The sequence below is a fragment of the Somniosus microcephalus genome, chromosome 2, assembly GCF_052327205.1.
Source record: "Somniosus microcephalus isolate GS21.2 chromosome 2, FLI_Smic_1.0, whole genome shotgun sequence".
NCBI lineage: Eukaryota > Metazoa > Chordata > Chondrichthyes > Squaliformes > Somniosidae > Somniosus > Somniosus microcephalus.
Window position 1 is genome coordinate 66,502,066 of NC_140988.1, and position 16,297 is coordinate 66,518,362.

The following is a 16,297-nucleotide window of genomic DNA, read 5'->3' on the forward strand; positions in this document are numbered from 1 at the left end:
TCAGCGCCCAGGACAATGGAGAAGGCCAGGGAGAGAGCGCAGCGCTTCAGCGAGGGTGACCTGAGGGTGCTGGTTGGCGCAGTGGAGCGCAGGCGCCATGTTCTGTTCCCTGAAGGTGGAAGGAGGCCGCTGCCCTGCGCCTATCGGAAAGCCTGGAGGGAGGTGTCAAACAGGGTGACCTCCAACAGCGTGGTTGCCAGGACTCCTGTACAATGCCGAAAAAAGTTCAACGACCTCACTCGGGTTGTCAGGGTGAGTACCCTTTCCAGTGTCCTCCTCATCCCTGCATGTGCACCTCACTTTATAGGCAAAGAGACCTGAAAGCCCTAATGCCCAGCCCTCATCCAGCAGCTATGGGACTGTCATGAAAATCACTTGCACATTCAGGACTTTACACACTGTCAGGGCTATTCCACCATGGGAGGCAGTGCAGACAAGATCAGGGCTTCACACTGTCAGGGCTATTCCACCATGGGAGGCAGTGCAGACAAGATCAGGGCTTCACACTGTACTTAGAGGCCGTCTTTTCTCTTGCAGGGCAAGCTGGCGCACAACCGAAGGCAGCAGCGTCAGACCGGGGGAGGCCATCCTGACCTCAAATAGCTCTGCGACCTGGAGCAGCGTGTGGAGTGCATTATGTCAGGCCGGCTGATTGGCCCCGTCGCCAGTGGAGATGCCGACCCTGTTGTGGGCCCCAATGGTAAGGGCATCACCTTTTTGACCTCTCTCTTTCCACTTGCGCCTCACACCAGCATCCTTTGCCACTGTCGGACCAATGCAGTGCATAGCAGCACTCATGCCTCCCTCGCTGCCGCCCTGTCCTCACTCTAAAGCAACTCTTGTGCCTCCCTGCTTTCAGATGGTGACTCGCCAGGTGAGGAGGTGGCCAGCTGGCACTGTGTCCGAGTCAGACATAGAGGAGGAGGAAGAGGAAGCCAGACCATCAGGGACACCCTCAGCCGAGGCAGCCCATGGCCATGATGGTGACACGTCTTCCCTGGAGGGGAGCAGGGGGGAAGGTTCGGAGGATAGTGAAGCTCCGGGGACCAGCGGGCTGCAGCAACGCGGGAGGGGTGGGGAAGCTCGGCGGCCTTCTCCCCGGAGGGTGAGTGCGGCCTCCAGTGCTACTACAGTGAGCGCAGAGGAGGTGCGGATCCTAGCGGAAATGGGCGCCCAGGCTGAGCGCAGGCACATTGAGCTCATGGCTGCAGTGGCAAGGATGCCTGACTCCATAGAGTCACTGTCAAGGAGTGTGCAGGAATTCGGGGCAGCACAGGCCAGGAGTCTGCAACAATTCAGTGCAGCACAGGCCAGGAGTCTGCAGGACTTCGCGGCAGCACAAGCTAGGAGTCAGCAGGACTTCGTTGCATCACAGGCGGCTTCTAGCCAAGTGCTCAGTCGTGCCGTGCATTCACTGGCTGGTGTCATGCAGACACAGACCAGGGCCACACGGGCACTAACTGCTGCCACCCTTGCTGGATCGGCCAGGCATCGCCAGGGCACTCGCCGCGCCACAGCAGCCCAGCAGTCTGTGCTTCAGCAGATTGCTGCGCATGCTGCAGTGCTGGCCCGTGCGAGTGCCAATGTATCAGCCGACCAGGGAGTACCTGTGATCTGTCAGGTTGGCAGCATTCCTGCAGCCAAAACTGTCACTCCTCCATTGCAGCTGCCACCAGCCATTGGACAGACTGCTGCCGCCCAAGCAGAGTTGGAGCAGTCAGCAGCCGGCCCCTCCAGGCCCAGAGCTGGTCCAGGCCGACCCCCAAGGGCATCTGCCGTCTCACCATCTGACCCTCAGCAGCCTTCCCCCAGCCTTGCTGCAGCCACTGGGGTCCCATTGAGGAGGAGCTGCAGGGTGGGTAGGGGCCAGTCACGGATGCGAAACGCATCACCCTCGCAGGGGAAAAAGTAGAAGGTGTGGCCAAATGTTTTGTTTTACTTGTAAAGGCCGAGACTGGTGTATTTGTTTTACTTGTAAAGGCCGAGACCGGTGTATTTGTTTTACTTGTAAAGGCCGAGACTGATGTATTTGTTTTACTTGTAAAGGCCGAGACTGGTCTATTTGTTTTACTTGTAAAGGCCGAGACTGGTTTATTTGTTTTACTTGTAAAGGCCGAGACTGGTCTATTTGTTTTACTTGTAAAGGCCGAGACTGGTCTATTTGTTTTACTTGTAAAGGCCGAGACTGGTGTATTTGTGTTTTTGGGGGGGGTTTCTCTCCATTAGTTTGTTATGTGGGAAGGGCACAGAGGTATCATAGTAAAAAATAATTCTAAAATCGCACTGTCCATGCTTTCTTTTGGAAGTCCTGGTTGCCCTGCTCGGCTGAGGGCTTGTGGAGCGGCTACATTCATCTTCTGCCATTGGCACAAGCCATTCCCTGAGAGGGGGCCGAGAACCGACTTGCAATAAGCCGCCGATGGGCGGCCCTTGCACTTTCTGCCTCCCTCCTCTGCTGGTCCTCCTCCTCCTCTGGTGGTCCTCCAATGTCTGCTGGCAGTGGCTGAGTCCTGCGGATAGCCAGGTTGTGCAGCATGCAGCACACGACAACGAAATGGGAGACTCGCTCAGGCGAGTACTGTAGGGCTCCTCCGGAACGATCCAGACAGCGGAACCGTTGCTTCAGCACGCCGATTGTTTGCTCAATGATGTTCCTGGTTGCTTGATGGCTGTCATTGTATCCCTCTTCAGCAGGGGTGCTGGGCGCACGGAGCGGGGTCATCAGCCAGGTGCACAAAGGATAGCCTTTGTCCCCGAGAAGCCATCCTCGTGGGTGAGGCTGGGCCTCGAACATGTCTGCCACAGAAGTCTGGCGCAGGATGAAGGCATCGTGGCTGCTGCCTGGAAAGCGGGCATTGACAGTTAGGATGAGCTGCCTGTGGTCACACACCAACTGCACGTTGAGCGAATGGTAGCCCTTCCGGTTGCGGTAATCCTCGGCATTCTCCAGAGGTGCCCGCAAAGCCACATGCATGCAGTCAATGGCGCCCTGCACCATGGGGAAGCCCGCTAATGCTGCAAAGCCCATTGCACGCTGTTGCTGCTTGTCAACGGTCATGGAGAAGGAGATGAACTGACGTCTCCTTCTGAAAAGGGCATTGGTCACCTGGCGGATGCAGCAATGTACCGCAAACTGGGAGATGTTGGAAATGTCCCCAGTAGCGGATTGGAAGGAGCCGGTGGCATAGAAGTTGAGAGCCACCGTCACCTTCACTGCCACCGACAGAGACGTCCTGCTCCTCAGCTGTGGCTGCAGATCTCCGCAAAGCAGGTGGCAGATCTCAGTGACCACCGCCCTTCTGAATCGCAGCCTCCGAACACACTGCTCCTCAGACATGTTCAGATATGAGAACTGCTGGCGGTATACCCTGGGTGGGTAAGGCCTCCTTTGCCGACGCCTGTTGCCCCTTCTCCGTCCGGCCATGACTGGCACTCTCTCACGGCGTCTCTGAGCCCTTTGAATGCAATGGAGAAGCCCAACGTTTCCACCCATTGCAGCCCCCATTATATGTTTCCAATCAATGCTATGGCTCTGAAGTTAAAGACAAGTGCAAAGCTGTGGCCTGAAGCCACAAGTACCTGTGCGACTGTTGAGCCAAACCAGAAAGCTCTCTACCTTTGTCTCTCTCCAAAGATCCGTCTCTCACAAAGAAGGAGTGGTGCAAAAGGGCTGCCATTTATACTGCAGGAGGAGTGCCCTTTAATTAGCGCCCCCCGCGGCCCGCAGCGACTGGGAACCGTTCCCCTCTACCAGTCGCTAGGGGCGCCAGGCGCACAATAGGCCGGCGCCACTGAATTTCCGGTTTGGGGCGCACAAAGGGCGTTGCACCATGAAATGACGTCAAGATCTGCGCGCGCAGCTGAGCGCGCGCAAAGGTTTTGCGCCGCCGCGAAATCTTAACTGAAGTTCGCGAGAGGCACAGATCGCGCTGCGCCCGGGCGCTAGCCGCTTAGCACCCCACATCTCCTCCTCCTAAGACGCTAGCGGCTGGCGCAAACCACTGAATTTCTAGGCCTGAGTGTCTCCACTTCCGTTGGCAACGAGTTACTGGTCCTCGCCACTAGCTGCATAAACAAGTTTTTCCTCACATCCCCCCTGTATCTCTTGCCCAAAACCTTAAATATGTGCCCCCTAGTCCTTGTACCATCAACTAGTGTAAAGAAACAAACTCCCTCCATTATATTTTGCAGGATTTGAGCTTATGGGAAATCCATCGGGCTACTTCACCAACTTTGAAGAGAAAATACAGGTGTTTGAGTGGAAAAATTTGATCACCTTTTTGGCAAAAAGGTATATAGGTAAGCACATAGAAAAAGTTTGTAACATATTTTAGCCATATTATTTCAGAGTTTCAACTGCAAATTATTTCATAATAAGTTGCAGCGATTGTATCTTACAGTTACGCTCAGCAAATTAATGCACCCAAAGCTGAATAAAACAATTCTATAAAATTATCTAGCCACCTTCATATATAAAATCCATGAATTGCTAATACTGTAATACCCCCAGTCTATTGAAATCAGTAGATAATGCTGTAACAGTAATGACAACTATTTCTAGTTCTTCCATGCAATGGTGCTATTACCTCTTAAAATAATATTATAAGACTTCCTGTTACTTGTGCTTGCTCAGAGTTGCTGTTCTGACTGGTCTCAGCCTTTTACAACAAACATAGCTGAAAGACATTCCAGTTTGGGCTTCCTGGCTCTGTCCGACCAGTTTTCCGGCAGATGTAAGAAGTTAATAGACTGTATCGAGAGTTATGGAAATCAGAACTTAAGGTAACCTGCAAGGAGCCAGAGAACTCCATTCTGTAAAGGATCTGAAGCTGTGAGATGTTTCAGTGCAACCAGGTAAGTTTAAAGTGGGGAGGAAGATTTACAAAGAAATCACCATAGCAGAAGTTTACAGACATACCACTTGAGCAAATTCAAGATGAAATACTGGAGGAAAGCCAAATTAAAAGAGAAGGATCTGTGATAATAGGAGTTAACGGGGAACCACCTGAGTTCAGAGGGATAAAAAGAGTGAAGAAAATCATAAAAGAGGCATCAAAGAGAAGTTAAAATAAAAGGGGTCAAGCAGGTGGAACATAAGAAATAAAGGGCACTGATGAACATAAGAAATAGGAGCAGGAATAGGCCACTTGGCCCCTTGAGCCTGCTCCACCATTCAATAAGATCATAGCTGATCTTGGGCTCAAAGCCACTTCCCTGCCCGCTCCCCATAACCCTTCACTCCCTTATCTTGCAAAAATCTGTCTATCTCCACCTTAAATGTATTTAATGACCCAGCCTCCACGGCTCTCTGGGGCAGAGAATTCCACAGATTTACGACCCTCTGAGAGAAGAAATTCCTCCTCATCTCAGTTCTAAAAGGGCAACCCTTTATTCTGAAACTATGCCCCCGAGTTCTAGATTTCCCCACGAGGGGAAACATCCTCTCTGCATCTACTTTGTCGAGCCCCCTCAGTATCTTATATGTTTCAATAAGATCACCTCTCATTCTTCTAAATTCCAATGAGTATAGGCCCAACCTGCTCAACCTTTCTTCATAAGTCAACCCCCTCATCTCTGGAATTAACCTAGTGAATCGTCTCTGAACTGCCTCCAATGCAAGTATATCCTTCCTTAAATAAGGAGACCAAAACTGTATGCAGTACTCAAGGTGTGGTCTCACCAATACCCTGTACAGTTGTAGCAGGACTTCCCTGCTTTTATACTCCAACTCCCTTGCAATAAAGACCAACATTCCCTTTGTCTTTTTGATTACTTGCTGTACCTGCATGCTAACTTTTTGTGTTTCATGCACAAGGATCCCCAGGTCCCTCTGAACTGTAGCATTTTGTAATCTCCATTTAAATAATAATTTGCTTTTTTATTTTTCCTGCCAAAGTGTATAACCTCACACTTTCCCACATTATACTCCATCTGCCAAATGTTTGCCCACTCACTTAGCCTGTCTATATCCCTTTGCAGATTCTTTGAGTCGTCTGCACAACTTGCTTTCCCACCCATCTTTGTATCATCTGCAAGTTTGGCTACATTACACTCGGTCCCTTCATCCAAGTCAGTTAAAACAAAGGGAGAAAACAAGAGAAGTAAGTTTTAAAGAGGAACAGAGAGAGAAGTAGAAGTAAGATGGAGGCCATGAGGTGTGTTTCCTGCAGAATGTTTATGAATAAGAAAGCCAGGTTTAATTAAAAGGTGAAAAGATGCAAAATGGTCCATTAATCAATAAATTAAAAGAAACGGTGATGGCTTTAGGAGTAAGGTACAGGAAAATGCAAGTACAGAAAGTAACAAGGGAATTATTGACGGCGAATGGATAGTATTAGACTTGGTAAGTTAGTCTTCACAGGTCAGTGAAATATCTTGGTTAACGTCAGAACTCAAGAGGGAACCACCAAGGATCAGACCTGGGGTATCAGCACAGTCAGGTTGTCATGGACTAGAGACAGCCGTCAATGAAATAGGGATACTGGATAGATTAGTCAAAGTAGTAAGAAAAGTAATAAAAGCTGGTAAGGTACCCATGAGCTTACAGCAAGAAATAGATATCGAGCACTGTCTACCAATGGAAAAGGAAACAAGGGGTTAAATTCTGCTCCAGTTGACAGGTTAGCTGAAGCTTCCTCCTGGGGGTTGTTATTGACCATGCTCTTTTAAAAGGCTGCAGCTAGTTAAAGAGAAGCATCATTTGTTGCACTGCAGGAAACACAACTGCAAGAATGTCTGAAGGAGCAGCAGGTAGGGTTGGGGAAACGAGAGCAGGAAGGGCGCCAAGATTCTCCGGTGTATCTGGGAAGATGTTACTAGCTGAAATCGGGATGCGAAGGGATCAACTCTTTGCCATTGAGATCCCATAAAAGCTATTTGGAGTGAGGTCCCAGAAGCAGTCAGTGCAACCTCCACCATCCAAAGAACTGCCGCGCAGTTTAGAAATAAGTTTTTTGATGAGGTAACAGAGAGGGTTAATGAGGGCAATGTGGTTGACGTGTATATGGACTTCCAAAAGGCATTTGATAAAGTGCCACATAATAAGCTTACCAGCAAAGTTGAAGCCCATGGAATAAAAGGGACAGTGGCAGCATGGATACGAAATTGGCTAAGTGACAGGAAACAGAGAGTAGTGGTGAATGGTTGTATTTCGGACTGGAGGAAGGTATACAGTGGTGTTCCCCAGGGGTTGGTACTAGGACCGGCATGGGCTGAATGGCCTCCTATGCTGTAACCATTCTATGATTCTAAGTTCAATAACCTCACTAGGGTGGCCAAGGTAAGTCAGGTCACTGGTGCCAATTCACATCCTGTACCCCTCATAGACCCTTCATTTACGTCCTTGCCTATCATAGTCTTGAAATTCACTTATTCAAAAAAGAACCTTTGCAAACACTCAAACACCATCTGAACTCGCAACCACTCTGTCAACTCACATAGCCTGCCACAAGGGGTTCAACAAGGACAATTCATTTAAATGAACAATCATCATACGATACATGTGCTCATATGAGGGAAACATTCGCATTTCTTTAAGATTGTCTTCTCTCCCCACAAAGTAAATGATGGCAGTTAACCATCGACAGAGAACTACAACTGGGGGAGAAACACCAATACTGAAAACCCTGAGTCATAGAGTTATACAGCACAGAAAGAGGCCCATCGTGTCTGCGCCGGTCATCAAGCCCTATCTATTTTAATCCCATTTTCCAGCACTTGGTACATAGCCTTGTATACTATGGCGTTTCAAGTGCTCATCTAAATGCTTCTTGAATGTTGTGAGGGTTCCTGCCTCTACCACCCTTTCAGGCAGTGAGTTCCAGATTCCAACCACCCTCTGGGTGAAAAAGTTTTTCCTCAAATCCCCTCTAAACCTCCTGCCCCTTACCTTGAAACTATGCCCCCTGGTTATTGACCCCTCTACTAAAGGGAAAAGTTCCTTTCTATCTACCCTATCTATGCCCCTCATAATTTTGTACAGCTCAATCAGGTCCCCCCTTAGCGTTCCCTGCTCTAAGGAAAACAACCCCAGCCTGTCCAATCTCTCTTCATAGCTGAAACGCTAACATCCTGGTGAATCTCCTCTGCACCCTCTCCAATGCAATCACATCCTTCCTACAGTGTGGCGACCAGAACTGCACACAGTATTCCAGCTGTGGCCTAACTAGCGTTTTGTACAGCTCCATCATAACCTCCCTGCTCTTGCCTTCATTAGCCGAGGCATAGAATATAAGTATCCCATATGCCTTCTTAACCACCTTATCTACCTGTCCTGCTGCCTTCGGGGATCTATGTACATGCACACCAAGGTCCCTCTGATCCTCTGTCCTTCCTAGGGTCCTACTATTCATTGTGTATTCCCTTGCCTTGTTAGTCCTCCTAAAATGCATCACCTCACACTTTTCAGGGTTAAATTCCATTTGCCAGTGTTCTGCCTATCTGACCAACCCGTCTATATCGTCCTGTAGCCGGAGGCTTCCCTCCTTGATATTTACCACTCCACCAATTTTCGTGTCATCTGCGAACTTACTGATCATACCTCCTACATTCATATCTAAATCAGTAATGTACACTACAAACAGCAAGGGACCCAGCACCGATCCCTGCGGTACACCACTGGACACAGGCTTCCAGTCACAAAAACAACCTTCAACCATCACCCTCTGCCTCCTGCCACTAAGCCAATTTTGAACCCAATGTGCCAAATTTCCCTAGATCCCATGGGCTCTTACCTTTTTGACCAGTCTCCCATATGGGACTTTGTCAAAACCATTACTGAAGTCCATGTAGACTACATCAACTGCACTACCCTCATCCACACACCTAGTCACCCCCTCAAAATTCAATCAAATTGGTTAGACATGATCTCCCCCTGACAAAGCCATGTTGACTATCCTTGATTAATCCTTGCCTCTCCAAGTGGAGACTAATTCTGTCCCTCAGAATTTTTTCCAATAATTTCCCTACCACTGATGTTAGGCTCACTGGCCTTTAATTCCCTGGTTTATCCCTACTACCCTTCTTGAATAATGGTACTACGTTAGCTGTTCTCCAGTCCTCTGGCACCTCCCCTGTGGCCAGAGAGGTTCTGAAAGTTTGTGTCAAAGCCCCTGCAATCTCCTCCCTTGCCTGACACTGCAGCCTGGGATACATCTCGTCTGGGCCTGGGGATTTATCCACTTTTAAGCCCGCAAAACCACTAGTACCTCCCTCTCCATACTAATTTGTTCAAGTATATCGTAATCCCCCTGCCTGACTTCTGTGCCTACATCATCCTTCTCCATAGTGAACACCTCACCTACATCTTCCGGCTCTACACACAGATTGCCACTTTGGTCCCTGGTTATCCTCTTGCCCTTAATATACTTATAAAACACTTAGGGATTTTCCTTTTATTTTGCCTGCCAGTGTTTTTTCATGCCCCCTCCACACAAATAATAGGCAGACAAACATAAAAGACTGTGGGAGATAGTGAGGTGGCAGCAAATAGTTGGTAAATGCACAGCCAGGTTCATCATAAGTAGTGTCAGCTTCCTGTGCTTTTTAACAGTATTGCATTACCCTTACTTCTACTCCTTCAAGGTCAAATGTATTCACATCTCAACAACCTCTTTTGTGTGACACATCATATGGGGTGCCTTGGAGGAATAAGCCGTGACTCCAATGACCTGAGTACTTGCAGATCCACAAATGCTGCCACTTCCAAATCTGTAATTCCTGCCCCTTCATCACCAACTCCGTCGGGGCATCTTAAGTGTACAGCAATAGAACAGCAGGGCACTCACTCTGGAGGAAATAGTTAGTGAGTTATATGGGCTTTTAACAGGTGAAGCACTCCGCACTAGTGAGCATAAGGACTTGGAAGTAAAAGCGAGAGAGAGTGCTTTCCCTCTGTGGAGAGTAGAGAAATGACAACCTTGGCTAAGCAGCCTAGGAACCAGGATTTCAGGAGCCCAATCTTAAAAAAACTATGATTGGACATTGTTGATCCTATGTTAAGGCAAAAAAAAGAAAGCAGAGAGTAGGGGTAAAGGGTGGTTATTCAGATTGGAGTAAGCTAGAATATGGTGTTCTACAAGAACCACTGTTGCTCGTAATTTACATTAATGGACTTGGTCAGGCTGCAATTTGAGTACTGTGCACAGGTTTGGTCCCTATACTATTAAAGCTATAAAAAGGACATAGCACTGGAAAAAGTGCAGAAAAGATTTACAAGTATGGTACCAGAACTGTGAGACTAAACTATCGGGAAAGATTAAACAGGCTGGGGTTTTGTTCTTTAGAAAGGAGAAGACTTGGAGGTGATCTGATAGATATCTTTAAAATTATGAATGGGTTGGACAGGCTAGATGAGGAGAGACTGGGTGCGAAATTGGGCTCGGTAGCGCCCGTGATTTGGGCGCTGCAGGTGCCGTTTGGTGACCAAAATGGCGTCCGATGTGCGTGTGCACACTTCTGCTGCGAATCGCATCAGACACCATGTTGGTGAGGGCATTAGCACGTGTGCTGCTGACATCCGCCGGAAAAATGCAGAACAGACAGATCATGACGTCAGTAAGCGTGCAATGAAGAGGACTTTGCCAAAGCTATGGTAAACGAGGTTGCTGAGATATTAGATGAGATAAAAATAGATAAAGAGGAGGTACTAGACAGGCTGGCAATAATTAAAGTGGATAAGTCACCTGGTCTAGATGGGATGCATTCTAGGTTACTGATGGAAGTAATGGTAGAAATTGCGGAGGTGCTGGCCACAAGCTTCCAATCCTCAGATGCAAGCGTGGTGCCAAAGGACTGGAGGATTGCAAATGTTACTCCTTGTTCAAAAAAGTGGAGAAGGATAAACCAGGCAATTACAGACCAGTCAGTTAAACATCGGTAATAACAACAGAAAGTGCTGGAAAAACTCAGCAGGCCAGGCAACATCCGTGGAGAGAGAAATAGAGTCAACGTTTCAGGTCGAAACCCTTCATCAGGACTGAAAAAACACAGGAAATGAAACAGATTAAAAGGCCAGTTTGGGGGGCTGGGAAATGGGGATGAAAGAACAAAAGAGAAGTGAAGAGACATTAAGAGGTATTCAAAACGAGATGAGATGGTGATAGGACTAGAAAGAGACAAAAGACGGCTCTAGATTAGGTGTGAAATGCACTGGCAGAATGAGAGACAGCCTGGCCTGCTGAGTTTTTCCAGCATTGTCTGTTGTTATTTCGGATTTCTAGCATCCGCGGTATTTTGCTATCGTACTAGTTAAACATCGGTGGTGGGGAAGCTTTTATAAACAATAATCTGGGAGAAAATGAACAGCCACTTGGACAAGCATGGACTAATAAAGGAGAGCCAGCATGGGCAAATCGTGTTTGGCTAACTTGATTGAGTTTTTTGCTGTGGTAACAGAGAGTGTGGATGTGTGCAGTGCAGTTAATGTTATGTATATGGGCATTCAAAAGGCGTTTAATAAAGTACCACATACTAGGCTTGTTGGCAAAATTGAATGGGATAAAAGGGGCAATAACAGCATGGATACAAAATTGTGGTGAATGGCTGTTTTTCAGACTGGAGTAAGGTATACATTGGCATTCCCCAAGGTTCAGTACTAGGACCACTGCTGTTTTTGATATACATTAATGACTTGGACTTGGGGGTACAGGGCACAATTTCAAAATTTGCAGATGACACAAAACTTAGAAGTGTAGTAAACAGTGAGGAAGATAGTAATAGACTTCAAGAAGAGATAGACAGGCTGGTGGAATGGGGCAGACACATGGCAGATGAAATTCAATGCAGAGAAGTATGAGATGATGCATTTTGGTAGAAAGAATGGGAAGAGACCATATACATTAAATGGTACAATTTTAAAGGGGGTGCAAGAACAGCAAGACCTGGGTGTGCTTGTGCACAAATCTTTGAAGGTGGCAGGACAGGTTAATAAAGCATATGGGATCCTGGGGTTTATAAATAGAGGCATGGGGGGAATTTTGCAAGCCAGAGGCGGGTATGGAGGCGGGACTGCCAGGAAAATGGCAGAAACTAGGAGCGGGTACCGAACCTGCTCCCAACCCGCCTCCGTGCCATCTTCCCGGGAGGCGGGTCCCCGACTCATGCAGGGACCTGTCTCCTCGAGGCGGGAAGGGGATTACAGCCAATTAACTGCCTGTTAACAGGCAGTTAAGAGGCTTAGCCCCATTTTACCCCTGCAAGTGCAGGCTTCCCGACTGCTGCGAACCTCGCCAGGGTCAGCGAGGCGAGCAGTGGGTCTGCAGGGGTGAGAGGGATCGAAAAGTTCGCTGTGGAGGTGAGTGGTGGGTGTAAGTGTGGAGAGGTGAGTGTTAGAAAAAGTTTACTTACCTTTGTTTCTTCCTGCAGGCTTCAACCCTTGGGGATCCGGAGGTGCCTCATCTCAACAGCAGAGATGACACAATGGCTGCTGCATTCTCAGATCCCGCCCCCATTGACAAAATCCAGCCCGTAGAGAACAAAAGCCAGGAAGTTATGCTAAACCTGTATAAAACACTAGTTCAGCCCCAGCTGGAGTATTGTGTCCAATTCTGGGCACCACTCCTTAGGAAGGGCATGGAGGCTTTGGAGAGGGTACAGAAGAGATTTACTAGAATGGTTCCGGGGATGAGGGAATACAGTTACGTAGACAGACTAGGGAAGCTGGGGTTGCTCTCCTTGGAGCAGAGAAGGCTAAGAGGAGATTTGATAGAGGTGTTTAAAATCATGAAGAGTTTAGATAGAGTAAATAAAGAGAAACTGTTTCCAATGACTGACTGGTTGATAACGAGAGGGCACAGATTTAAGGTGATTGGCCAAAGAATCAGAGGCGAGATGAAGAAAAACTTTGTTACGCAACGAGAGGTTAAGATTTGGAATGCACTGCCTGATAGGGTGGTGGAGGCAGACTCAATAGTAGCCTTCAAAAGGGAACTGGATAAATACTTGAAGGAGAAAAAATTGCAGAGATAAGGGGAAAGAGCGGGGGAGTGGGACGAACCAGTTGCCCCCAGACATGGGTGCACTGGCAGACATTACCCTTGGAATACAGCATGACTGGGAGAATTAGCAGAGGCCACACAGAGTAGGACAAGCTCCTAGAAGAGGGAGGAGGAGGAGCGAAGGGGTCTCAGCAGGAGACCATATCTGTCCAGGATATTTAGGGGGCACTTGGCCTACCTGAACCTCAGTGAGGAACAATGTGAGACATCTGCGCTTCAATAAGGGCATCCTCACTGAAATCTGACACCTGCTGCAGCTGTAACTGCAACCTCAGAGCAGGGCTAGGGCCGCATTGCCAGTGGCTGTGAAGGTGACCGTGGCGATGAACTTTTATGCGTCTGGCTCTTTCCAGACTGGAGTTGGAGATATTGGCACATCTCACAGCTTGCCATCCACTGTTACATAAGAGAGGTCACTGAGGCTCTCTATTCAGAGAGGTAACTACATTTCATTCACTCTTGCTGGAGACCAGCAGGCGGAGCAGGCATACGGCTTTGCTAGTATTGCAGGCTTCCCAATGGTGCCAGGTGCCATTGACTGCACGCACATCGCTTTACGGGCGCCGCACATCAACTCTCCCATATACCAGAACTGACAGGGATTCCACTCCCTCAACGTCCAGCTGGTGTGGGCAGCGAATCCTGCAGGTCACTAGCAGCAGTCATGATGCCTTCATTCTGCAGCAGTCCGCTGTGCCATCTGCATTTCAGCCACCACGGCAAACCACAGGGTGACTACTGGGTGACAAAGACTATCTGCTGATGACATGGCTCCTGGCTGCGGTGCGCAACCCATGTACATGTGCACAGCATGCGTACAATGAGAGCCATGCTGCCACATGAAATGTGATAGAGCAGACCATTGATGTGCTGAAACAACGCTTCTGCTGCCTGGACCGCTCTGGAGGAGCCCTGCAGTACTCGGCAGAGCAGGTGCCAAGATTTGTCGTGATATGCTGCACAAGCTTGTCATCAGGAAGGATCAGGCAAAAAGCTGTGGAGCAGGGTGGGTGGCGGAGGAGGAGTATGAGGAAAAGGAGGAAGAGGAAGGAAAGAGGCAACCTAGACAGCCCTTTTCTGCCTGGGCTGTCTATGAAGAACTAATTCGAGTGCGATACAAGTAACCGCAACCCCATTTCCCCATTAACTTCAAAAGTCCCACACCTTACTAACCGTCACAGCATTCACTTGGCCACAATGCAAAAATAAAAGGCACCACAAAATAAACATTCCAAACCAAATTTATAATTAAAATCATGCCATATTGCATACAAATATAAACAAATCACCCTTGTGCATCCCCTTAGTGCCTGTCCTAGTACTCCTCGGCAGTACTACCCCAGTGGCTGCAACATGGCTGGTGGAAGGCTGCTGACTTTCAATAGAGGAGACTGCAGATGGCCTTGAGAAGATCTGGGCCTAGAAGGCCCAGCTGCGGACTGCACCATTTCGGCACGGGAGGCAGCAGACTGGGCTGGCTGGCTGACAGGCAACAGCAAGGGCACTGGTGGAGTGGCAGTGGTGAGAGGACGAATGCTGTCATCTTGAGAGAGGACAGCAGATTTGTGTTCTGTGGAGCCACTGCTACTCCCCGGGACGGCGCCTCAGCAATCCCAGTAATCTGTTGGAAGACAGATTGCTGGACTGCTGTGACACCCTGTAAACCCTTTTGAGCACTGTAATCCACAGCCATGATGGCAGCAGTCTGAGCTTCCACTGCAACACTCAGACGTTGGGTGGCTGCTGCTTGTGTTGCAATGGAAGTTGCGACATTGGCCATCAGACGCTGCATCATGCTTGAGTCCACAAGTGTGCTGATGAAGGTGACCACCACTTCCATGCTGGAAAGGATGGGCTCCAAGCTCTGCACAAATCCCTGTGCCAAGTTTGTGCCAGAATCCTCCATGCTCCTTGGCATTGAACACAGGCTTTCTGGCAGGCTTCCCAATGCACCAAGCATTTCATTGTGCATACCCATCAGCTTTCTTCTGTAGGCTGCCCCTTCGAAGTCCTCACCGAGTCCTCTGCAGCAGAACTCGTGAGCGACCTCACCCTCCAAGGAGCTGGCACCTGTGCTCTCCTTGTCCTGGCTACATCGCACTCATGCCCAGTGTCTCACCGCGTGCAGATCCCACTGAGCTGGTGGCTGCGAGTGTGAAATCAAGTGACGCTGCTGTGTCTTCATCATCACTCTCTTCTTGGTGTTCCTCCACTGCCTGACCAGGATGCACCTCTTGGGTATCTGAAAGGAAAAAGTCATAAGTGTAAGGTTGAGGGGAGGGGAGGAAAGTAAGAAGTGCATACTTACACCATTAGCAACTTGTAAATCAGAAGAGATTGTGGGATGTGAGGAGGAGGATTAGATATGAGCAAACTGTCCTCTTTGATGGTTTCAGCCCCACCATTGGCTGTTCCAATAATGGCCAGCGCCGTCTCCTCCATGGGGGTTGGGACAGACGCCACCTGTCCCCTGCCGTTAGCTCTTGCTGCCTCCAGTAGCGCGCCAACTCGTCCTGCAAGAGAATGGGAAGTGTGTCAGTGAGTGTCGTGCAATCTGTTTGGGTGATGTGGCTAATATGGTTGAATAGCTGGCAGTGTGTGCAAGCTGTGAGATGTGGGTATGAGGCTTGCAGCAGTACTAAGTGTGAGGGTGAGGTGAAGCATATGAATGTTGGATATGAGGCCTGATTGATAGAGATTGTTGGTGGGTTAGTGATGGGAGTGTGGTGAATTAAGCAGTGACTGAGGCTAGTGGTGCAGTTGGTAGGATATGGCATTTGAAGATGCACACACTAACATTGACCACTTGTGTTAGGTCATTGAACTTCTTATGGCACTGCATCCAGGTCCTCGGGGCTTGACTCCTGGCATTGAGCTCCACGACTATCTGCTTCCACTGCCTTTTGACCATGCGTCTGGAGAGTCTCCTGTGCCCCTGCAGATACAGGACATCTCTCCACCTCCAAGACCTCCCATGCAGCATCTGAAAACCTTGGAGCCCGCTCTCTCCAATATTGTGCCATTCCTCATTATTTTTCAGGACAGATTCACTTCCTGCACGAGTATCGGCACCTGCTCCAGCCACAATGCACCTCCCCTTTAATAGTTGCAGATTAGCTTTATGCAGTGCAGGCTAGCTTTAAGTAGTGCTAGGAAGTTATGCTTTTGGGGCCCCCTGCTGATGCGTGTAGCCAATAAATAACACAGTTAGAGCTGGCTGCACGCAGAAATCATTATAATGAGCGAGCAGCACGAAGTTGACGTGCTGCCTGAATTTCAATCAACGGACGCAGGTTAATCGC

At 48.8% G+C, this 16,297-nt stretch overlaps 1 protein-coding gene across 5 annotated transcripts in view; it reads left to right on the plus strand.

Moving 5' to 3' along the window:
• Positions 1-16,297, plus strand: part of idua (alpha-L-iduronidase) — a 485,317-nt gene that overhangs the window by 224,805 nt on the left and 244,215 nt on the right. For 4 of the 5 annotated variants that reach the window (XM_086010067.1, XM_086010077.1, XM_086010048.1 and 1 more), the window contains exon 4: positions 4,192-4,299. The exons of the other annotated variant lie outside the window; for it this stretch is intronic. In XM_086010067.1, coding sequence (XP_085866193.1) covers positions 4,192-4,299 — 108 coding nt within the window. The remainder of the gene's footprint in view (positions 1-4,191; positions 4,300-16,297) is intronic. 5 annotated transcript variants of the gene reach the window in all.